This window comes from Pseudorca crassidens, chromosome 12, assembly GCF_039906515.1.
Source record: "Pseudorca crassidens isolate mPseCra1 chromosome 12, mPseCra1.hap1, whole genome shotgun sequence".
Taxonomy (NCBI): Eukaryota; Metazoa; Chordata; class Mammalia; order Artiodactyla; family Delphinidae; genus Pseudorca; species Pseudorca crassidens.
The window spans coordinates 54,516,034-54,541,675 of NC_090307.1; the positions used below are offsets into that span (position 1 = coordinate 54,516,034).

Genomic DNA, 25,642 nt, shown 5'->3' on the forward strand with positions numbered 1-25,642 from the left:
GTCTGGAAGGGAATGCACGGAGCCGTCCTTTATGGTTGGAGGTAGATGACTTCAAAGCAGCACCTTCTCCAAATCCAAGATGAAGCCAGGCTTCTGGGAAGAGTCCGGGGAGAGCAAAGACAGGCAGCCTGGTCCCCAAGCCCAAACATTCAGAAGAGGGGGCGGCCAAGTGTTTATGTTGGGCAGCTTCCCAGAGAGAGTTCATCATCCTCTTGGTCAACTCTTGGAACCCTCTCTACACTGAAAGCAGAAACTCACCATGTGCCTCAGAAGGAATCTTTCTGGTTAAGCATACCTGTGTTGCTATTTTTCAGAAGCCCAAGTGGTCCTCTGCACTTTCTAGACATTCACTTCCTCAAGCCCTCTTGGGAAGACACAGCTCCATGATTTAACTAGCGCCCCTGATTTGAAGGTTCATATGTTATCTCTTTGGAAGGCAGGTTAGGAGGTGGGGGGGGGGAATGATGAAAAAAAGAAGCAGGGTCGGGGGCGTTCTGGGGCAGGGCTGGGTTCTATTCCACACAGATCTCTCGAGCTGCTCCCACATGCCCTGCACTGTGCAGGTTAAACTGTTAAAAATATTCTTGCTAAGCCAAAATTATTGTCCAAGGGAAGAAAGCCTGTGTGAAACTGTAAGTAGAGGGAGGCCTATGAAGTTGCAGGTAAACAAAACTCACTTTTTCTAAAAAAAAAAGTCAAGAACTGACTCCAGTGAATACACTTAGGAAAAGGCATCTGGTACCCGTTTTTGGACTGTTACCCTTATGTAATTTTTCAGTAGTTCTCTTAGAATTTTTCCACTTAGTTTTTTACAAAAGATTTGAGTTCTACTCCACAGAATACGCTTCCTTGTACTTTTTGCTACTATTTCACAGTTTGCAATTTTTGAGATCTTATTCTCTCATAGCTATTAACACTCCCTATTGCTGAGCCCCAAGGAAGCACTTTTGTCAAAGCTTTGTTCGTCAAACACAAACAACAAATGTTTCCAGCTGCCCCCAGTTGCTCACTGTCAACCCTTAAATCTACCCACGACGTTCACAGACGGAAGGAACCACATGCCTCTGATTCCTGCATCAGTCCAACTTCGGACATCCTATTATTACACCAGGTCCTATTCCAAAGATAACACAAGAGAACCCAATGCAACCAATGAAACAAAGTCAGTCTTGTCCCCCCATCCCGCTTACCCCCAGCACAGAAAAGGGGCAAAGCAGGCTCCAGAGGGAGGGTAAGGGACACCCAGGGTGGTACTTGCCATTAGGCTCCCACACTGCCCACCACGGTGCTGGGGCAGAGAGAGCCATGTCCCCAGGCCTTCTCGCCTCTCCCAGCTTTTAGCAGGAAAGCAGGGGATGTGATGCAGCCAGAATCCATGAGGCTGCAGGACATCAGAAGGTTCCAGGGGCTTACTAAACCCTAGTTCCATGTTCAAGCATCAGGATCAAAAGGTTCAAGAAGGAATCTGATAATAGGATATTGGTCAACATTTATGGGATCCTCACAGTGTGCCAGGCACTGTGCCAACCCAGCAGCATGTTTAATTCCACAACAGCCCTATGGAGTTGGCCTGTGATGACCCAAATGTCACAAGTGAGGAAATGGACTTCACAGCTTTGGATAATCACGTGCCCAAGGTCACATAGTTGGTGAGTGCTGGAACTTGGATCCAAAGCCACCCACCTGGTTCCAGCACCCACACACCCAACCACTGCACCCCACTGCCTCCCGAAAAGATGACAAGCAGTCATCAAATAGGAAAGATGGCGCCTGGCCTGTTGGCCTCATGGAGCAGTGGTGAATGAAAACTACATTAGTACATACTTTGGGAAGATACAAGTGATAAGCAAATGTGAGCTGGATTTGTTGCAATCTTTTGTACGTGGGTTAAAAAGCAGGATCTGGAAGTCACCCCTCTTCCCACACTTCTCCCCTTCTCTGGAACTGTGATGCACTTATCCCTTGGAGCTGAAATGACATTCTTCCTTCCTCCTACTCTACCATTTAATGGAAAAATAATTTTTTTAACTTGAAGGCACTCATGTTAATCACATGATTAATCAGAAGATTTCAGAAGACATTTTTGGAGCAACTTATCGCAAATTCCAAATTTTATGAATTCATATTTGTCCCGTAGAATATGAATGAATTCTCTTTCCCTTTCTGCTAACTATAATAATTAAGAGTACTAAAGCCATGTGTGATATTTTTGAAGAAAACAGGAACTGGGAAATAAGTAGAAAGATATCATTGTAGTATAGATCATATTCTATCCATAGAAAATAAAACTTTATATACTGGTACCCCATGTTCCAGAGAATGAACTCTGCCAAACTGTAACTATAGTTACATCCCAAATTAATTAGCTCTGCACACTGAGGCCAAGAAATGCTGACCTGCAGAACCTGATGAAAATTTGAAAATGCTCACTTCCTTAACCTTTCAAAGTTTCCCCTCATCAAAACTTTCATCAGAGGAGCAGATAAGTGCAAACCCACCAGATTTAACTCCATCTCTTGTCCAGACACCTGCCCAGAACCTTGGGAAAGGGGCTAACAAGCAGGACATATAGAGAGATGGAAGAAAAATAGAAGCCTTGGTTGACACCCAAATGCAACAATGAATTCTTGACTAGACAAGGGATGACCATCTTAAAATAATACCATCCCATAATAGATTAGTGGAGATGATCACCCATTTTGCTCTTTATTAAATATTATACTGAATTTGAAAAAGGACAGTATTTTTACATAAACAAACCTTGACTTTATGTAGCATATGTTTCTGAATAACTATATATCAATAACTTTGGAAACAAGCTACCAATTTGCTAAAATAGTGGCCCTTTTGCCCTGCAAATAATTAATTCCTGGTTCATCTGCAGCCTAAATTCAAGCTGTGACCACTGTATTTGCACAAACAAGACGTACCTAAAATTAGACAATAACTAACCCCCATATGTTATCCAGTCTATTTTGCAAAAATAAAAGCCAGTGATATTACCATGTTCATCCTTATATCTCTCTTCAGGAACGAGATTTCAGACCTGTCACATTTTGATATTTGGCAGTGGCCGGACCAAAATGTCTGAAGAGTGATAACAGCCTCAAATCTCAGGAAAGTGGCAACACCACCCTTGTTTTCACAGTGCTGCAACTTGGAAGCACTAGTCCATCTGCTACCCTTCTCAGTCTCACCAAAGGCTTGTGAGGTAGACTTACTACTGTGGCAGGTGTCACTCTGCCCACAGGGCAGATGCAGCACTGAGGCCCACAGTGTGGAAGTGACTGGTCTCAAGTCACAGGAGTAAGTAGGGGCAGGGCTGACAGGACTGCCTGGTCTCCGGACGCCTCCCACTCACCACCTTTCACCAACTTTGTCTTCCTTTAATGGTTAAAGTTGAATCATACCTGAAGGAATGGGTTCTTGGGTCCTGCTGCTTTCAATGACCAGCCTTGGCCACACCTTAGGAACTAGAAACCCAGTTACCTTCTATAAAACCAGGTGCAGAGTCCTAGGCCCTGTGAATGTGATGAGGTCTCCCTGGTGGAGCCAGACTGGTGTCCAGCCCACTTTAAGATTCCAGAACTGCAGGGACACTTCTAGGACACAGGAATTGAGAGGTCACCTCAATCTCACTGTTGGACCCTTCCTCAAAATTACACTAGCCTGAGAGTTAGAAGACCCAGCATCCAACCCAGCTCCGGCTAACCTGCTTGAGCAAGGACTTGATCTATCTGGGCCTCACCTTCCTTATCTGTAAAAGTAAAGGCTGAGGGACTTGCCTGGTGGCGCAGTGGTTAAGAATCTGCCTGTCAAAAAAAAAAAAGAATCCGCCAGTCAATGCAGGGGTCATGGGTTCGAGCCCTGGTCCGGAAAGATCCCACATGCCGCGGAACAACTAAGCCATGTGCCACAACTATTGAGCCTGCGCTCTAGAGCCCGCGAGCCACAACTACTGAGCCCACTCACCTAGAGCCTGTGCTCGGCAACAAGAGAAGCCACCGCAATGAGGAGCCCGCACACCGCAACTAAGAGTAGCCCCCACTCGCCACAGCTACAGAAAGTCCACGCACAGCAATGAAGACCTGACGCAGCCAAAAATTAATTAATTAATTTTTTTAAAAAAAGTAAAGGCTGATATAAATCATCACAAAGCCTCTTCCATTTCCAAAATTCTACTCCACCCCTATGCTGGATATCCATCACTGTGCCTAAAAGCTGAACCCAAGAATTCTCAGCCTCGGGATGTCTCTCTCATAGCTCATTCCAAAGTTTGTCTTTTAATTTCATTCCTCTCTTCTTCTACTTGTGCCACTTGGTATCACTCTCTCCACGTCTCCCTGGTTCTCCAATATTTGTACGTTGTTATCATGTCTCCCCTCTGAGTCATCAGTTTATGGTTTCCACACACAACTTAACTACCATAAATTAAATCCTTTCAGCAACTTACTATGTTTTTGTGTTTTCCACCAAATCCCTGCCCATCTAGCTAGTTACAGGATCATGAAATTTTATATAAAATTTCTCTCAAGGTCACTCTTTTCTCTTGGTTCTTCATATGTCTACCGATTTCTGTGTAGAGATTTGAAATCTGCTGATCTCCAAAATACACAGGCACGTCAACATTTATTCTGCCTTATTTACAAGCTTGATTTTCCTCTTTATTTCTGCCTTTTAATTTTTGTTTTGTTTTTTCTTTCCTTTATAATGTCTGGTTTCCTCTTCACTCCTATGACAACCTTCAGTGAACCCACGACGGGAAAGCAGAATAACACATGGTACCAATGCAGAAACATGTCATTGTGCAGATAAAGAACAGTAGCATGAGGGAGGGGAGAGCACGGTGGGCAGAAGCCTCTCTGCCAGCACATGAATGGAGGGGCCGTGGGCTTCGTGCCACTGCATTCTCACTTTAAAGCCCTATTCTTTTTCCCAGAAAGAAATGCAGAAGTGTGTATCCAGAAGAAAAATGCTAAAGCAATGAGGGAGCCAGAGCAGCTGGGGGATGTTAAATTTAATCAAGGTCCAGCCAGGATTTTTTTTAAGCAACAGGAAGTAGGTTTATTCCCTTTCATATTCTCTCTCTCTCTCTCTCTCTCTCTCTCTCTCTCAGACACACACACACTCTCATTCTTTTCTCCTCTATCCTCTATTCCTCATTTCCTCTGACCAAGGCACAGAAACGGGCTGGACAGAAAAACCTCAGTTCCCTTGAACTGTCTTTGGAACTTTGTAATGTTTTCACTGGCAGTTTGAGGCCCAACTGCAGATCCTGGGAAGTGTGGTCAAAGACAGAAGAGCATCCATGAGTAGGCAGAGAAGCGTGGATTAGTTCCCTGTGGCTTCTGGGACAGATCACCACAAACGGGGGGGCTTAAAAGAACACAGATTTCTTCTCTTACGGTTTGAGAGGCCAGAAGTCTGAGATCAGCTTTAGTCGGCTGAAATCAAGATGTTGGTGGGGCCGCATTCCCACCAGAGTTCTCTGAACAGAAAATGTTTCCTTGCCTGTTTCAGCTTCCAGTGCCCACCTGTATCCCTTGGCTTGTGGCCCCTTCCTGCACCTGCACAGCATATCACTCCAATATCTGTTCCCATCATCCCATTGCCCTCTTTTCTCAGCAGTCAAACCTTCCTCTCCCTCCCTCTTATAAGGACAATTGTGCTTCCACTTAGAGCCCACCCGGATAACCCAGAATAACCTCCCCTGCTCAAGCTCTTAACTTGATCACCTCTGCAAAGCACTTTATGCTATATAAGGTAACATTCAGGTTCCAGGAATTAGGATGAGGATATCTTTAGGGGTCACTGTTCAGACTACCTTGGAGCACCTGTGTCTAGCTGGGTTCCTGAAAAAAGTCTTCCTCTTGTTTCTCCACTGACACTAAGTTATGAATATGGGGCCTGAGGAAAAAGGGAAAAGATGTTTTCTAAATCTCAAAATAGAGAAATGATTATCTTGTCACAGATTTACCTTTCCCACCATGTTTTGCCTGTTAAGCCATCAGGTTTGTACTCAGCCAACCCCCCTAAGCATCCCATCACTTCCCCATGCCTGGGCGTAACTCCTGTCCCAATAGCCTCAGATTCTCTGAGAAATCATCCACCTGTTATACAGAAACTCAATTTCCAACCAAAATTGGGCCTCAGAGCCACACGTGTTCATGTGTGTCAGAGGTCCAGCCATGGTCATGTTACCATATCCCAGATCAAGCACAGAGAAGGAACAGATCTTTGCTAGTACTCACCAAACCGCTTGTAACCGAAGGAATGCACCTCCTCCTCCTCTGCGAAGTCGTCTGCAGGAGAAGAAAAGACAGAGCATTAAGCACAGTGAGGCCGGAAGTGCAGGGTCAGTGCTGGACTCAACTTCAGCCGTCTCCACCTTCTCCACCCTCCCCTCGCCCACCATGCTCCTCACAGTGGCTGTCCTTCTGCTCCTGGAACATGCCACGCTTTCTGAGAAACATCACAGTGTCCCTGCACTGGCTGTTCCCTCTGCCTGGACTGCTCTTCCTCCTGTACCTCAGGTGACTCCTTCTAATTCAGGTCTCAGCTGAGGTATGGTATCTTCGAGATGCCTTTCCGGACCACCACCCAGCCACTCTGCATCAAACCATCCTATTTTAATATTACTCTCTGGTATCATCCTCATTTATGTGTGTGTGTGTGTGTCATCGTGCATGCTGTGAACAGAATTTTTTTTCTGTCTGACTTCATGAATGAATCCCATGTACCTAGAATGGTGCCTGTCGAAGAGCAGAGGCTTAATAAACTTGGGTGAATGAATGACTGAATAATCAACTGTCCAAAGGGTCGAGTTATCTTCACGTAACTGAGCCTAAAGCCCTCCTTTGCAGATGCCAGGCTCTGGGGTCACCTCTTCCACCAACTGTGGCATCTCAGGAGCCCAGCATGCCTCCTGCAAGGACGGCCAAATCCTTCCCCACTCTCCTTCCACTGGATAACTGGGACTGACGGATGATTTCCCAGTAAATGCATTTCAAAAGACAGACTTGCTTGGGAATTCCTGAAGGTAGGGAACTGGAAACAAGGGCAATGTTATGGCAGCCACGCTTTCTACCAAAAGCCCAAATCCCCCTCCTCACATGGACACGATGCAATTCCTATGACACTGATAACGAACTTGTCATTTCACACATCTGCCAGGTGTGGGTGTGCAATTAAAGGATACTTTTGATGACAAGTCAAAGTGTTAAGACCAGGCCTTTCCAGGGAGACCTAACCAATTCTTCTTTTTGTTTTTCTTTTCTATTATGGTTTATTATAGGATATTGACTATAGTTCCCTGTGTTATACAGTAGGAACTTGTTGTTTATCTATTTTATATATAGTAGTTTGTATCTGCTACTCCCAAACTCCTAATTTATCCCTTCCCCACCCCCTTTGCCATTTGGTAACCATAAGTCTGTTTCCTATGTCTGTGAGCCTGTTTCTGTTTCATAAATAAGCTCATTTGTGTCACATTTGAGATTCCACGTCTAAGTAATATCATATGGTGCTTGTCTTTCTCTGTCTGACTGACTTCACTTAGTATGATGATTTCTAGGTCCGTCCATGTTGCTGCAAATGGCATTCTTTCACTCTTTTTTATGGCTGAGTAATATTCCATTGTACACATGTACCACATCTTCTTTATCCATTCATCTGTCAGTGGGCGTGTAGGTTGGTTCCGTGTCTTGGCTATTGTCCAACCAATTATTCTGGGGTTGATCACCATCACTGCACCAGCACCCAGCTTTCCCCCCACATGCAGTTCAGTTCAAAAGCGCTGACTCAGTGCTCACTATGGACCAGAGATTGCCAGGCAGTGGGGTGCACAAATGAGTGAGACATGGTCCCTTCCCTCAAGAAGCTGACAGGCTTTCAGAGAAAAGAGACACGTAGGGAGGAAATAGAGCCTCTGTGATCATCTTTTTCAGCCCACAGATGGGACACAGGGCCTGGCTATAACCGAACCTTGAAATGTGGAAAAACCCAAGATGTGTGATATCTACCACACAGTGTGCTGAACCTCAGCACACTAGTTTGTTATGAAGTGTTATGAAGACATGTGTGAGAGAACAACTACTCCTAAGACAATGGAGAAGTCGGAAATCTTTGTATTTTACCGTGTTTCCTTATTCAGAGAACAGCGAAGAGATCTTGCTTGGAATCTAGAAATCCAGGTTTTCATGATTCAAGTCATCTTCTTCTGGCAAGGATTAAAGCTTTAGTTCTTTCTAGATGGAAGAACGTGCTTACAAGCAAAAGAACAGCACCTTTTTCTCTCTGACTCGGTGATTAGTTAGTTCAACAAATACATATTAATCCCCTAGTCTGTGCTGGCTTTCCTAAGTAATTTTCCCATTAATGCCTGCGAAGTCCAGTCTAGTCTCAGTTAAAGAGAAACCCTTATCTGCTTCTTCTGCTTAGAAATCCATGCATTCATGTATTCACTCAGTCAATAAACAGGTGCTTATACACCAGTGGAGTTGATGGGACATGAACATAGGTAACGATGCCACCCAGACATCAGCTTCCCCCTCCAGCTCCAGCCCCTCCATTGCAGAGACACATCCGCAAAAGAATCTGCTCACGTGCACACACTGTGGGCCAAGGAACCATCATCACTGAAGAACTCACAGTGGAGACAAAAAAACAGCTTACACTGTGCTCCCGGTAGCAAACAGCTTAAAAAATTAGTGTTCTCCCTAAAGCTTCTTTTCAGCAGACCTACCATTAGTTTGTTTGTTTGTTTTCTTTTTCCTCTCTGGTCTGTTTCCCATGCAGCATTTAGTCTGACTGACTCCTCTCTCCTTCCTGAAATTTCCCTGGGAACTTCAAATGTCTCATGGTTTTGTTATTAAAGCAATTCAGCGCTGCCTCCAAATTAACCTACTCAAACCCATTAGGGGTTCGAAGAAACAAAGGCTTTACAGGCGACTCCTAATACAGGACTCAGAGAGGATGTCCTGCTTCTTAACCCTCATCCCAAGAGGATGACAAATTCTTATGGCAGCTCCTAAAAGAATACAAATCTGTCTCATCCAACTCTATAATTAGATACTAAATCGTATGAGACATGAGGGGTACAAAGTACCCCAGAGAACGTCGTACTGGGATTATCAGGGAAGGTATCACGGAGAAGTGTCTTAATCTTTCCTAGTGTTTATTCTTTGGAGGGAAAAAGAGAGTTACTGCCTACCATATCCCTTTCTTGGAAATTCATAGCAATTTTGGAACCATTCGAGACTCAGGGAGGTGCTGAAAGAGAGAGAAAAAGATTGTTCAACTCTGTTTCACTCAATGTTTTCAAGAGTTGACTTTTTGCATCCTTAAAAGCTGCGTCGAGTTGGGCAGGTAATGCCTAGTAGACATTCCATTTGTGGAGGTGTCCCCAGAGCCCCAGCCACATTCCCCCAGCTATATAGATTAGCAAACAGCTGATTCAGGCTGGTGATGCAGTGAGACATTTCAGGAACTGAGAAAGAGAAAGGGGCAGGAGCTGACGGGGCTTGCGGCTGTCTGGACAGCCACATCAGACTACAAGAGTCACAGGAGAGAGGAGGAGAGGTCAGCGGTTCCCAGTGCCTGAAAGTTTGAGAGGGTGAAAGACTCCAACAGGGCCCACATGGCTGGCAGATGGGTTTCAGGAAGACAAACAGCCTGATATTATGTGCGAGGTTATACTTTGTTCTCAAAACCTTTTCCTCACACTGAGTGGACCCAGGCTAAATGCATCCTGGATTTTCTTTATAGTACCAGGGGCCTGCAGAGGTGATGGGCTCGAATAAGGATATTATCCCTCAAGGATATCCAGTCACCTTTGCAACCTGCCAGTTTTCAAAATCTGTCTCTGACACAATCTACGTCACATAACTGCTACACTCCAACACGAGAAAGGAATTTGTTAAGATTTAAGACCTCTAAGTTCTGCAGTGGCCAGAACTTGATCCCTGCTTCTGACATCAGTTAGTCTGCAGGGAAGAAGTAGCCTGAACATCCTAAATAACAAAACGTGTTTAATTAGAGATTTATGTCTACAGGCACGTACTTTCCTGGCTGCCACAGCTGTACTATAGCATTTTTGTTGTAATACCTATGGGCTATACTGTCTTTTGCTTGCCTATTTCAAAATGTGATTTTTATTTATTTTTTTACTTTCCTTGGTAACTGGCACAGGGCCACGCTGGCCAGAGGTTTCGTGATGGAGAACGCAAAACAGAATTCTGCTGCTGATTTATTCTTTGGGCTTAGCTATTTCAGAGTACCACGAGTTCAAGTGAAGTTTAGTTTAGTTGGCTTGGAGAGTTGAGAGTCATACATATTAATATGTTCCAATCAATCTGTGGACCAAGTTGTGCAACATCCCTATGGGTAGAATTCACCTCTCCTTCCCCTGCACTCCCTTTGTATCAGTGTGACAGCAATTACTTCCGTCTGCCTTATATTCCAGTTCTGTTTTTGTTTTTGTTTTTTTTTAACATCTTTATTGGAGTATAATTGCTTTACAATGGTGTGTTAGTTTCTGCTGTATAACAAAGTGAATCAGCTATATGTATACATATATCCCCATATCTCCTCCCTCTTGCATCTCCCTCCCACCCTCCCTATCCCACCCCTCTAGGTGGTCACAAAGCACCGAGCTGATCTCCCTGTGCTATGCGGCTGCTTCCCACTAGTTATCTATTTTACATTTGGTAGTGTATATATGTCCATGCCACTCTCTCACTTCATCCCAGCTTACCCAGTTCTGGTTTTGACTTCACCAGATGGAAAGCCTTTGGAAAACAGGAAACTTATCACATTGTACCCTCAGAAACTAGCACGTTTATGCCATGCTATAGAAACTCAGTAATTGTTGTTAAAAAGTAAGCAGATTATAGAGTTATACATGTGTCTCTCTCTCCCACTAGCAGATGAATTCCTGAAGGAATTCTTTCTCTTTTTGCATATCCACCATGTTTGAGGAAGAGAAGAGAAGCAATACTTACTCAGATCTACTGAATGTCAGTTACTTCCCATTTGTTGTTTCTCTGTTTTATAGGTGAGAAATCTGAGGCTCAGAGAAGTCATGTAATTTGATCCAAGGTCCCACAACTTGTGAGCAGCCAGACCAACACTAAGAACCAGGTCTGGCGGACCCTCAGGTTCCACACCATGGTGGTTGCTGACCCCACAGACCCAGGAAACTGAACTCTGTGCTAGCAGAAGAGAAGGCTGAGAAGCGATGATTTATACCCCAGAATCCTGAAAAGGCAAAGGAATTTGGGACACAGGCCACTCTGAAAGGAGAATAAAGGTGAGGCTAAAATAGGAGGACTTGTTGAACATATGTTTAAGAAGCAACTACTATAGGGCTTCCCTGGTGACACAGTGGTTAAGAATCCGCCTGCCAATGCAGGGGACACGGGTTCAAGCCCTGGTCCAGGAAGATCCCACATGCCACGGAGCAACTAAGCCCATGTGCCACAACTACTAACCCTGCACTCTAGAGCCCATGAGCCACAACTACTGAAGCCCACACGCCTACAGCCCGTGCTCCGCAACAAGAGAAGCCACCGCAATGAGAAGCCCGCGCACCACAACAAAAAGTAGCCCCCACTCGCCGCAACTCGCGCACAGCAACAAAGACCCAACACAGCCAAAAATCAATAAATAAATTTTTTAAAAAAAGAAGCAACTGCTATAATCAAAAAGATAGACAATTAGTGTTGGCAAGAAGATGGAGAAATCAGAACCCTCATATGCTGCTGGTGCGAATGCAAAATGGTGCAGCCACTTTGGAAAACAGTCTGGCAGTTCCTCAAAAGGTTAAACATAGAAATACCATATAAGCCAACAATTCTACTCCTAGGTGTACACCCAAGAGAAATGAAAACATATGTCCACGCAAAAGCTTGTACATGAATGCTTATAGCAGCACTATTCATAATAGTAAAAAAGTAGAACAATCCAAATGTCCACGAGTCGATGAAGGGATAAACAAAATGTGAATATAATATTATTCAGCAATAAAAAGGAATGAAGTACTGATACATGCTACAACAGGAAGGAACCTTGAAAACATTATGCTAGTGAAAGAAGCCGGTCACAAAAGACCACATCTTGTATGATTTCATTCATATGAAATGTCTACATTAGGCCAGTTCATAGTCAGAAAGCAGGTTAAAGCCTAGGGTTGCAAGTTTTGGGGGGGAAATGGGGAGTGACTGCTAATGGGCATGGGTTTTTGGGGTGGGAGAGGGTGATGAAAATGTTCTAAACTTGATTGTAATGATGGTTGCAAAACTTGTGAATATATATATATATTTAAAACCCTCTTAATTGCACACTTTAAATGGGTGCTCTGTGTGGGATATGAAAAATAAAGCAGTTTGACCTCCCAGGCCCTTCACAGAGCTGGGTAACTGTCCCTCCCTGACCATAGCAGAAGATGGAAGATTTATTACTTAGAGAAATTAAAACAAAAGAACACAAATGGTGTCCTCCTCCAGAGGACACCAGCAACAGCTGAGATGAGGGGAACTGTAATGGAGTCAGGGGCAAAGGGGGAAATTTTCATACTGAATGTTCAGACACTCAGTCTTCTTCTCCCACTCACCCAACCAGACTGTATCCTCCAGGCTAATGACTGAAGGTTCTTCCTGGGGAATCTGGCCGGTTAAGAGAAAAATAAACTAATGATTCTCGTTCCAGGAGGTCCCCAATGGAACAGCCCAGCCAGATCAGCCTTGAGTGATAGTCACAGGTCACAAAATCCACCAAAACAAGGAGCTTCTAATTAATGTTTATAATACTCTGCTCTTATACGTGAGGAGACACCAGACACGTGACACAGCCTCTAACATGAAAAGACAAAGATGAAAATAAAGAAACCAGATAAAGCAATTTGGAGAATATCATTGTGCAGAATGATAAAAATAAAATTAAAAATCCTACCATTAATATCCTTGTAGAGATAAGAGAAGATAATGTATCCATAAAAGAAGAACAGGATGCTATAATAAAAAAGAAACCCTCAGAGAAAAAGAAAGAACTCTTGGAAATTAAAACTATGATCACAGAAATGAAAACTTAATAGAAGAGTTGGAAGACAGAGTTGAAATATCCCAGAAAGCAGAAAAAGGGCAAATAAATAGAAAAGAGTAAAGATGAGAAAAAAAATTAGACAACCAATTAAGTGGGTTTAATATTCAAATAACAGGCATTCCAGGAAAAAAGAACAGAGGGAAAGAATCATCAGAGGAATAAGTAACAGTATTTCTAGGACTGAAGGACATGAGTTTCCAGAATGAAAAGGCACATTACTTCCCAGCACAAAGAAAGGAAGAAGATCCACTCCGAGGTACATCATCATAAAGTTTCAGAACCCCGTGGACAAAGAGAAAACTCAAAAGCTTCTGGACAGAAAAAAAAAAATTACTTACAAGAATTTTTAAGAAAAGGAATGGCTTCACATGTCTCACCAGCAAAACTGGAGCTAAAGGAGAAGAAACTAGTGCCTTCAAAATTCTAAGGCTATATTATTTCCAACAGAGAAATCTCTCAACTAAATGAGTAGGTAATATAAAGACCTCTTCAGACCTAACAGATCCCTCAAAAACGTACCTCTCATTCTTCTCGAGAAGTCATTGGAGAAAGCATTCCACTGAAATAAGGAACAAACCCAGAAAGATGTATGTGCATATATGTGTGTGTGTGCACATGCGTGTGTGCACCCTAACCTAACCTTAACCCTAACCCTGAGTAGGTCGGAAGAGTCCAGGAAAGATTTCTTCAAGAAGATGAAAATGCGGTAATACCTACTATGTTTGAACACACTGCACAGAGATGGAGGACAGTGGAAGAGACTTCAGGGGTGAATGTCGATGTAAACATACATGGGAGGCTAAACAAATAAAATAACAAGAGGATTACCAATTCCAGAGGAAACGCAGTTATGCAAGAGAGAAATATAAGTCAGCTGTTAATAGCATTGACATCGTCTTAATAATATAAACACTGAATATTGATCTAGGCCAGACTGTGATATAACTATACTGGGATGATAGGGGGCAACAGGAGGTGTCCGTGATGGGTGTCAGGTGGAGGTGAAGGGTAAAAGAACTAAATCCTCATCTGCTGTAAAGGGAAGTCAATATATAATGCCTAAAACCAAAATAATAATAAAACCAAAAAGTGCCAAAAGCATGTCACTTAAGGACATGGGACCATAGTAGCTCATCCACGTTAAGAGCCACCAACAATTTTTCCATCCCTCCACGTGCAAGTCCATTTCCACTCTTTTGAATCTGGGAGGACTTTGTGACTTGCTGTGGCCAATGGTATTGGCCAGAAGTAGCAGTGGGTGACCTCAGGGCCTAGGCCTTCTCCAAGACCTCTGCCTTTCAGCTTCTGTTTTCACCCCCTCGGCAGCTGGCTGCCATGGGAAAAGTCCAGGTACCCTGCTGGACCAGAGGCCACCTGAGGAGAGAGGATCCCTGGGGGATGAGAGACTCTGAAGGAAAGGGGAGAGCCCGGCCAGCCCTCGGCCCTTCCAGCCACCCCGCTGATGCTCCAGCCGTGGAGCAAGGCTGACCATGACCAGCCTGGCCAACACCTCGGGAAGCAGAAACCAGCCATCCCTGCCAAGCTCAGCCCGAATCGCAGGGTCATGAACAAATAAACATCTGTTGTTTGAAGCTACAGGGTTTGGGGATGGTATGTTCTAGGTAGAGAACTGAAAGAAAAGTCAATGCCAAAAGAAAATGCAAAAAATGTTCTCAGGAGGTTGCCTCTGGGGACTGGGAAATGATGAAATGAAGTGGGTTGGGCAGGAAACTGCTGTTTTTCATAATAAATGTGATATTCTTTGACTCTTTAAACTGTGCGCATCTCTAACTTTGATAAAAATAAGAACTAAAGTCAAGCAAACAAAACAAGGGAATGTGTAGCGGAGATAAAAGTCAGGTAGACAAAAAGAAAAGTGCTCGGGTCCAATGGATACTGACCACCAGAAAAGGTCTCCTGCTCCAAAGAGCCAGCAAGCAGAGTTCACCCTAGAGCGACAGCACAGAAGGTGTGGACTCGCAGCCTTCACTAGCTGGCACAGAGTAGGTTCTGACAAATGTCACACTGATCAGAACAAGTTCCGGCGCTTTTAGGGGCCAGGCGGAAGGACCGTGGACAGAGGCGAGGCTGAATTTAAACTTCTCTTCCAAGCCGGGTTCAGCACTGCTGTCCACTCTGTATTGTCTCCACCCTGATGCAGGCCCAGCTCCTGTAGCGTGATCACTGCTAGAACAAAACAGTGTGGTAGCCCACAGGCTACTAAAAATACTTGTAGGTTATTCCAAATAGTACAAGACATTTATTTTGATTACTCAGCTGCTTTCTGAATTTTATGTTTTACAGCAATAGGATCCCTTTTTTGGTTCAATGGTATAGGGTTTTTTTTTTAAGTCAAAATTGTAAAGACAGGGCTTCCCTGGTGGCGCAGTGGTTGAGAATCTGCCTGCCAATGCAGGAGACACGGGTTCGAGCCCTGGTCTGGGAAGATCCCACATGCCGCAGAGCAACTAGGCCTGTGAGCCACAACTACTGAGCCTGCGCGTCTGGAGACTGTGCTCCGCAACAAGAGAGGCTGCGATAGTGAGAGGCCCACACACCGTGATGAAGAGTGGCCCCCGCTTGCCGCACCTAGAGAAAGTCCTCGCACAGAAACGAAGACCCAACACAGCCAAAAATAATAAATAAATAAATAATTTTTTTAAAAAAAATTGTAAAGACATAAAGTGACTCCAATTTGTGGCACAACTCGTAATTCTGATGCTTTTCAAAAACTTGCTTTTCTGATAAGGAGATATGATACCCTTTTCCTTCCTTTACCATTCAACAAAATTGAAGGGATTTTTTGGGTAACTTTTACCACTAAATTGGTAGTGGAGGCTAAACCAGATTTCCTCCAGCAGGCCCACTTCAACAACTTAAAAAGTAAATAAATGTGGGACTCAAAATGTTGACCCCCACAGCTACCATTCACAGTAACTACAGGGGAGGTGACATGTCTCCCCTTCTCTTATGAGGGACCTTCTCATCTAATCACCTTGGTCAAGTAGAGTCAGGATGAGGACTTGAATCCCTGCCCCAGATTTTATAAGGACCGTGGAAAGGTGTCAACCGCATGGGTCATTTGGCAAGAAAAACTAATGCCGTCCATTTCTCTGGAGACACACACACGAAATAAGTAGTCTTTGTTTAAAAACCAAACCAAACCAAACAAAAACTGATATAGCTGTTTTGTTCTGAAATCATTTAACTTTATGTTTAGGTTATCCAAACAATTATACCAAAGTAACATACTATAATTAATTACGAATGATGGACCAAAATTGAGCTTAGGAGACAAAGTTCTAGAAAACTTTGTATTTGATTCTCTCTCATCTCCCACATCGAAATGTCCTACCTGAAGGTTTCAGGGTGGCCCTGATGCACCATTTGCCTCTAATTACTATTAGAGCAATGTAACCTGAAACATGAAATATAATTTGGGATAACAAATCAGCTTGAATCTCCCCTCCAAAGGAAAATATCCCTGTCCTCAGCCATCTCCTCCTGTGTCCTACAGCAGCATTTATCTGAACCTCAAATAAGGCACTTTTCTCCTTCTATCTTGAATGCCAATTGTTTATGCATAAGTCTTACCCTGCCCATCAGACTGCAAGCTCCTTGAGGACAGGGGCTATGTACATACTAAATATCTGACTATATTTCAATAACATTCTAAATGAAGAATATTTAACTATATTTAATATAAAGAATATTTGAATATATTTAAATAATATACTACATAAAGAATAAGTGAAAGCTAGTAAGGACTTGGTGGCCTAATTTTAAATAATGAATAAAATAGAAACGACAGCTTAATAGAAAATTAACATTACCAATGAAATAGACATGATGTCATATGGTTAAAAACACATACATACACATACATCTGTCCTAAGACTTATTTACAGATAAATTTGTTTTATGTTTTGACTCTTTGATGTCATATCCTTACTGGACAAAACTGGACACTGGATTTGAGATACAAATCTTTAAAAACATTATGTCACCATCAATAGGTACCTGAACAATAGCGCTCCAGGAAAATTAGTGCTCCTAAGCAAATTAAAGGTATTTACATATATTTTCTAATTTCCTAGCATGATCATAACAAATGAGAAAATGGTACCATTTTCACTATAGTTACAAACTTCACTGTAAATATGGTCCATGCATTTTCAGTAGGGCTGATTTCTGACTACATGACAATAACACAAGTGATGGCAGCTGGAGATGGACCAACAGTAAAACTGTTTCCCATAAAGAGCACAGTTTTCTCCCATCCCCCAGGTCTTTGTACCACACATTTATAATTTGAAAATTACTTTCATTTCAAAACCAAACTTTTTTCTTCTTGGTAGAAACTGTATCACTTGATTAACTTAACATAAGATGCTTCATAATTGGCAATTACGTTCTGCCTGGAGGAAGCAGCAGGTTATAACTAAACAGTATTCTAACACCTAAAATGTCTTGAGTTCTCCTTAGGTGCTAGACACCATTCTAAACAACTGATCTATACTAACCTACTTAATCCTCAAAACAAACCAACAAAACAAAAATAAAACCAAAAAAAGGCATCCAGTAGCTCCCCCATTTGACAGATGAGGACACTGGGGGCCCCAGTAGGTTAAGTAGTTTGCATGTGGTCACCAGGCCCTCTGATTTCAGAGCCCACACTCTTCACCACACTAAAATTGTCAGGTTCAACTCCTGGGAACACTACATATAATTACATTTTATGAAACGGCTACATTTTAAGTATATATTATTAACTATAAATTTGGATTATTTTGCCTTTGAATAATAAAATGTTATATATTTTTATATATATATATGTGTATATATATACATCAGCTAGTTTCCAAACATTTCTATGTCACAAGGAAGTGAGTTACACCCAAAGAAGTGCATCTATTTCTACAAACCAATGACAAGTTAGTTTTTTCACACAGAAATGTCAAATGTCCAACCTCTTAGGCAAGTGCATATGACTTCACGTGATACAAAGTTATAATCTCAAATGACTCAGGAAGTATAAAGGAGTCATTTAATATATCCAAGTCCAATAAATAAATAAATGTTTAAATCTCCTCCCATGCTGAAAAACATATTTCCTTCATAGTTTTTAAGAGTATTGATTGACTATTTGTGATAAATTCAGGGGTTAAGAAAGCTCCTAGGATCTCTTTGGAATTTTAAATTGGATTACTAATTTCTCCTTTCACTGCTATATAATTACAAAGGTCCCTTAAGCAATCAGCAGGACCTGTTCAAGGTAGTATTTTGGTTTGGGCCCTTCAAACATCATTCACTTAAAAAGAAATCAAATCACTGCTTGATTGAAAAGTTACCCCCTGCAAGCTTTGGATTGTTGGTGTGGTTAGAAACTGTGTTATCAACAGTGAACAATAAAATACTTTCTATGAAGAATGTCAGTATCTCCCTATCCCTTGTTTAAGATGTTTGTTTACTACTACTACTATTATTTTTTTTAACATCTTTATTGGAGTATAATTGCTTTACAATGGTATGTTACTTTCAGCTTCACAACAAAATGAATCAGTTATATATATACATATATTCCCATATCTCTTCCCGCTTGCGTCTCCCTCCCTCCCACCCTCCCTATCCCACCCCTCCAGGCGGTCACTTAATTATTATTATTACTGATCACCTACTGGTGGTTACAGTCTGTTCTTGAAAAGCAATTCTGACAATGTTTCATTGTCTCACAGCAAACCTGTCAGCAAAACAATGCAGGGGCTGTTTCCAGAGTCCATGGCTTTAGGGAGCCATTCACACTCATTCAATCAATCACAAGAAAACCTCCCGGCAGATAAATTCTACAAAAAGCAGCAACCCTGGAATCCGCCTTATCTCTGCAGGAGCTCCAGCCTAGAGAGACTCCTCCAGTGACTGGCTGAAGAGCACAGCAATTTCTTCAGACCTTTGATGCCAGGTTATTAAAGTCTAAGCCCAGACAGTAGGACCTTTTCTACCTTGCTCACTCAGTATCTATGGATTGTGGCACACAGTAGGTACTTAACAAAGCTGGGATGATTGAATGAAACATTAGGGTGTGGCTAGGAGGGAGCCTAAATTAGAGGTGTTACATGTGGATTCTGGAGTCAGACTGTCCGAATTTGCATACTAATTTCCCCACTGACTAGCTTAGTGCCCTTAGACAAGTAACTCAGCCTCTCTGAGTCTAAGATTTCTTAACTGTAAAATGAAGAAAAAAATAATGCCTGGTATGGCAGATGCTCAATAAATGTTAGCTATTACTAAAGGGAAAAATAGTAAGTGGGGATATTAAATGGCCCATCAGTCATGCCTAAGAAGTTGTTTGCAGTACTAACCACGGTACAGATCAACTTGTCCCTGGCTTTTATCTTCCAACTCACAACACTGTTCCCTGCCTCCAGGCCACAGTCAGGAATTCCAGAAGCTGAGAGAGCCTGTGCCTTCGGAATGGCATAGGAGCAGAAGATGGAAAGGCAGGACCAGCCTGGTAGAGCCAACCCCACAGTGTGGGTAGACTTTTTTCACAGATGATCACTTTGATGACCTAGAACACTGTCCCCTGGCCCCCAACTGCCTGATTCTTTTCACTCTGATTTGCCCCCCAAAAGCAGAAAGACTGTCCTCTGCCCACTCTGGGCTCCTCTCCTAGCACCTGACCTCTTTTTCCCATCACGCGGAGACATGTGGACCAAACTGTCCCCCTTAGAGATCACTCATGTGCTGGGTTTACCCGAGGCAAAACAGACTTTTTTATCACAAAATTTAAATGTCTATTTTCCCATTTGAAAATTAACACTTCAAAGGCCATTTAACTTACTTTGGCAGCAGCTACATCAACAGTTTTAAAATAATGTTTTAATGAGAATAAGCATTAATTCAGAAAATTAGACACCTAGTTATGCTATAGCTTTAAAGCTATCATACTCCAGCTTTTCCCATCCACACCATTATTGCTGGATAAGCCGCATGGTGGGGGGGGGGGAGGAGTGGTAAGGGGATGGGAACAATCTTGGAAAATTGCATAGGAGACCACAGGGAAGATCTATACTTAGCAATAATTAAACCTCAGACTAAGAATGTCAAGCATCTTCAAACTAACAGTCAAAAGTGTAATTGGATTGCAAATTTGTCTTCCAGAGGAAGGGCAGCCCCAATTCCCAAACAGTGAAAGGAAAAAGGTCTCACTTTGTTTCCATTTCCCTGCAGAACACATGATTCTTTCAATGTTAAATGCAGTCAGCCCTTACACGCGTGCCTGCTTATCCCAGTTAAGGACAAGAAATTTTAGACACTGGGAAAGCAAAGAGACCATGGGTCTGGGAAAACAACAGGCAGTAGGAGAAGCATACTGCTTACTAGTGCATTTTAAAAGTATTATTGCCAGACAGCATTTCAGAAATGTTTACGTACAAAAGCACAAAAATAAGCAGCTGGACACTATGTTTTGAGGGCACCAACCTCCTCCCTGTGTTAAATTAGAACAGTGGTTTGAATCACTGTGGTCGCCTGGTTGTTTCCGGGCGTCTCTTAGGTAACAAGTGCTGCTGCATTAAAACTCACCAATATTCCCAACTTCCAGGACTAGAAGTGTGGCTTCTTAATGACACACCTAACTCTAGAGGAGTCAGATTCCTTCATAAAGAATGTGAATATTTATTAGAAACCATGAAATTTATGGTGCAGTACAGCTAATTGAAAATGTAATTAGAAATAAATTAAAACCAGCTTCATGTTTTAATCAGTTTGGAACACTTCAAGTATTGCAGCAACAAGGCAAGTAATTTTCTTCTGGAAAATATATAATGATGTCATTATTTTGGTACTTGTGACTCCAGAGATGGAGGAAATAGAACAGAGACAGATATTTGCTGAACGCAACAGATAGGTGGCGCTGTGGCTCATGGCAGACCTGGAATTAGACTACAAAGGCCTGGGTTTTTACAAAGGCTATATCCCAGGTTTAAACATCAGAATTAGAAAGTCAAATAGGCACCCTGAAAAGGTATCTGTCTCGCATAGTAGCTGAATTTCTGCTTTGGCAGATAAACTTCTGTAACTTCTAAGATGTCCACTAATTTTCTATTCGGCTAAAGAATGTTTTACCTTAATTTTAAGCATTTGCAAGGCTTGTCACTGACTTCTATTATTTAGGGAAATCAAATTCTAATGAAATGTTGGCTTAAACATAATGATTTAATAGCTATACGACATAATCACGAACCCAAGGAAGACTCTGCGTTGGTTACCTATGGCAAATCATCAAAATAATTCTACATGGTAAAGGCAGCTTTCCTGTTTGGCTAAACACATACTCTGCTTGGCTTCAAAAGTCTTGTGTCAATTTCTTGGTTCCACCCCTTCCTGGCTGCTGCACCAACTTCGAGTTACTTGGCTACTTAATTGCCTGAGATTCACTTTTCTTCTAGTTCAGAGATGTCTAGTCCAGGATCTGCTCTCCTAGGTCTCTCCAAGCCTCACAGGGAAACTGGCAAAGCTTGTCTTTAGATGCCTACCATCCTCCTTGTGGCTGGTTTCTATTTCTTCCAGACTCCTTTTCCACATCTATAGTGTAGGGGTTAAAATACCTACCTCACAGGGTTGTTGAGAGGGTTCACCGATGGAGGGCTTATAGAGAGTGGAGCACAGAGGCTAGCACTTAGTAGGTACTAAAGAAGTATTACTGCTGCCCCCCTTCCGCATCTCACAAACCAGACAAATAAATGCAAATTACATGGCAATGGTTGGTAAGCAAACCTCTCACAGAATATGTTGTTTTAAAAGAGGCCTTCAAAGTGACTAGTCTACCCAGGGATTCAGTCCCTCAGCTCCCCTCTCCCACTGGGGCAGAAGGTAAGAGGGGCCTTTGAAGCAGTGCCCAGACCACAGAGAGTAAGCAATAAACCTTCTCCAGGGGGTCTGCAAGCTGGTCTAGAATGCAGTGTAAACCTCACACACACGCAAAAAATATGTTTAGAACTTGTAGGTGTGTCTTCCTCTGCAGATTTGAATTAACATTGGAAAAATACCCAAACTGTAGTAACAGTCATTGACCCAGTCAAAAGCATAACAAGATTTTCAGAGTTTCGGAACACACATGGGAGCTGATGAAATGAGTAGCTGGCTTATCTTTCCGAGAGTTCAAAACCTTCTGGCCTCAGTGACCAGCAATGAGAAGATTAACTGGCTAAAATGATGGTAACTGAGCCCCAGAGTAAAGTTTAGCCGCGTGAACTCTTTCCTTTCTGGGAGGATCCTTCAATCAGTGCTAAGGAAAGTGCTCCTTTCCTAGAAGGTAACTGAGAGAAGAGAAACCGAGATGGAGAGAGAAGGAACACACACCACTGCCTTTTGAAATTCTCTAGCCAGAGAGTAGTATCCTGTCTTTTGTTTCTCTGGCCCTGGGGCGGGCCCCATTCCACCTGGTGTTCTGTCCCCTCCCTACCCTGGGTCTCCAAAGGAGGACACAGAACTCCCTTGGAAGGAGAGCTAACTGGCATTACCGCTCCGGAGTGTTTAGCGTGAACTCCGTTTCAGAGAAACCTAGAGCCAAAAGTTACTTTCCAAGTCTGTGGGGCTCCCGGGGCGCCCACCTCGGTCAGCAACGCTTGCAAGTCAAAGCGGTCGCATCGCGTGGTCTCGGGCGATTGGAAACTCGGTCCCCGCGGTCAGATGGCATTTCGCACCCAGCCCCCTCACTCAAGCCTGGCCCGCGCGGTGACAGAAATGTGTTATCCTAACGCAAAACCAGGTCTCCAGTCTTGTGTAAACACCGCGCCGGCCCATCCCCAAACAGCTCTCTTGGATGCCTCCGCTGTAATTATTTATCTCACATATAAATCTGGATTCTGCTGACAAATCTTCGGGTTTCTACTAAACACAGGCTGCCCTGAGAAGCCCTTCTCCTCGCGATTCCGTTTAAAGGTATGATAACATCTGACACTTCCCTAAACCGGCCTGCACAGGATACCGCCCGGGGGACTGTGTCACCCCTGGACACACGTGGGCACAACAACTCCGCAGGCAGGCACATGGAAGGGACGCGGAACCCAGGACAGTTATTTTCCAGTCAGTGGGTCTGATGGAGAAAGATGCCAAACGCACTTCCCAAGCCAGCTGAACTCCGCGGGCACCTAATCATTGCCAGATGTGGGGAGGGCGCACCGAGAACATCCCCGAGTCCCAGAGAAAAACCCCGGCCAGCAGCCCTTCGACTTCTTGGACGGCGAAACGTTAACAGCGGGGAGGGAGAGGACGCTGGGAAGAGGGGGGAGTGCTCCAGAGCGGAGAACCGACTGGGGCGGGGGGGTGGGTAGAATGATGATGCCTCCACTCTCCTGGGCATATTTTTTCAATTAAAAAGTTGGGAACTGGAATCCGTAAACAATAATTTGGGGCTTCAAACTACTTTGTAGAGACAGGATGGGGAGGGGAATACTCACACGCTTCAAAACCCCAACCTCTAGGTCTCCGGCGGTACCCGACTCCGGAGCCGGGGGCGCCCCCAGGGTGCGCGCACGAACCAAGCACCGGTGTCCCCCGGGGTTCCGCGCAGAGAAAGTCCGCACCGGATGCACCTCGCCCCCTCACGCGCTCCCCGAAGCCCGCCCTACCTTTCATGGTGGCCGAGGAGACGCACAGCCAGCCGGGGAGCTCCGCGCCGCCGAGGAAGTTCGCGCTGAGCAGCGGGTCAGTGAGCGCCCATGGCAGCTGCGCCGCGCGTCGGCCCTCTGCGCTCCAGCCCTCCCTCCCCGCTTGGCGCTCTGTGCCGCGGGGCCGCCGCGCGCGCCGCTCACCCCGGGCGGGAGGCGCCGCTCCCGCCAGCGCCCCTCCCCCTGGCCCGGCCGCCGGGGCGCGCGGGCCGCCGCGCCCACGCCCCCCTCGCGCCCTCCCGCGCCCGCCCCGCCCGCCCCGCCCGCCCGCAGGCCAGCGCCCGCCCGGGCCCCGTCGCCCTCGCCGCGCCGTCGCTCGCCCGCGCTCCCCCGGTTCTCTCTTTTTCCCATTGGACCAGAAACGGGACGAAGTCGGAGGAAAGCGGCTCCCGAGGGTGGTCAAGTGCTCACCCTCGGGGTGCACGGAACGTGCGGCCGCTGGGCTTGTTTCTAGACCCCTGACTACCTAGAGTGTGGGGTGAGAGGGCTGGGAGAAGCAGCGTCACGGGGACGGCGGAGTTAGCTCGTCCCTTCCCCAAAGGGCCCTGGGTATGGAGGGTTAGAGGATCAAACAGGGGGCGAGCGCTTCCCCGAGGCTCCAAGTTTCCAAGTGCGCTTGTTGATGCCCCGAAGGGACACAAGGGACAGTGCTCACTGCCACCCGGGGAGAGCTGTCGCTAAGTTCGAAGTCACCATTAGATGATCTCCCTGCAGAGCTCGGAGCAGGATTACAACTCTTGGACCTTCAAAAAGAGAGAGACAGAGACTAAAAAACCCACCACACTCCTCTGGGTTGGAAAAGTCCCCCTTCTACCCACCGCCCCTGAAATGACCAGGTTGACTCCAGTTTTACCAGGAAAGGAGGCTGGGCTGTTGAGCAGATTCATAATGAGTTCCTTTCATTGTGGCCCATCCTGTTGCCCCACAGTGTTTATCTTTCCTTTTAGAAACCCTCCTAAGCAGACCCATTGCTTTATTGCTTTCCTGCAGAAACTAAGTGGTGAGTGGAGCTGGTGGGGGGCGGGGCGGGGGGCGCTGCGGAGGAACTTTCTTCCACAATGGTGAAATGACAGATTACTTGCGCTCTTGTTAGCATACCAAAAGAAATACAATTCTGGCACGGGCAGTGGTTGCAGCTTTTCCGATTTCCTCTCCTGAGAACTTGGTAACACAGTGTAACCAGTCCATTGATTCATTCTAAACAGGGAATTCTTTGCTCTAGTAAAAGTCGGTGCCCAGAAATGAATACATTCTAAAATATTTCAGACTCTCCATTCCAGAAGCTTTCTATTTAGAACGTTAGGGGGAAACTTGTACATGACTGGCAAAGAAAAAGACAAAAACTGGCAATTTTTTTTTTTCACTTTAGGGCTTGATGAAACTCTAGGGTCCCTGAAGATTACTCTGGAGATTTGCTCCAGCTCTCACCAAGGTACCTGCCTTGTTTTGCATGTCAAATGAGAGTCCCTGAAGAGGCCAGAATAGGGATTCTCAGCCCAGAGCTTACTAACTAATGTTGGGATGGAATAAGCCCATCAGCTTCTTTGCATAATAGTTTCTCCAACTGAAAAATGGAGAGAATTTTGGCCCCAGTATTTGAATTGAAGAAAATCATTTAAAATACCTAAATTACAGCTGTGACACGGAAAAGTCAACAAAAGAAAAAAATGATAAATTGGATTTCATCAAAATTCAAAGCTTTTGTGCATCAAAGACACTATCAACAGAGTGAAAAGACAACCCACAGAGCAGGAGAAAATGTTTGTAAGCCATATATCTGATAAGGGGTTGACATCCAGAATCTGTAAAGAACTCCTACAACTCAACAACAACAAAACAAATAACCCAATTTAAAAACTGGGCAAAGAACT

General features: G+C 44.2%; 1 protein-coding gene across 1 annotated transcript in view; it reads right to left on the reverse strand.

The window, feature by feature from the left end:
• Positions 1-23,931, reverse strand: part of COLEC12 (collectin subfamily member 12) — a 187,232-nt gene extending 163,301 nt beyond the window's left edge. The window contains exons 1-2 of the mRNA XM_067699558.1: positions 23,733-23,931; positions 6,252-6,302 (exon numbers count right to left, since the gene is read on the reverse strand). Coding sequence (XP_067555659.1) covers positions 6,252-6,302; positions 23,733-23,739 — 58 coding nt within the window. The 5' untranslated portion in view covers positions 23,740-23,931. The remainder of the gene's footprint in view (positions 1-6,251; positions 6,303-23,732) is intronic.
• Positions 23,932-25,642: the final 1,711 nt, after the last annotated feature.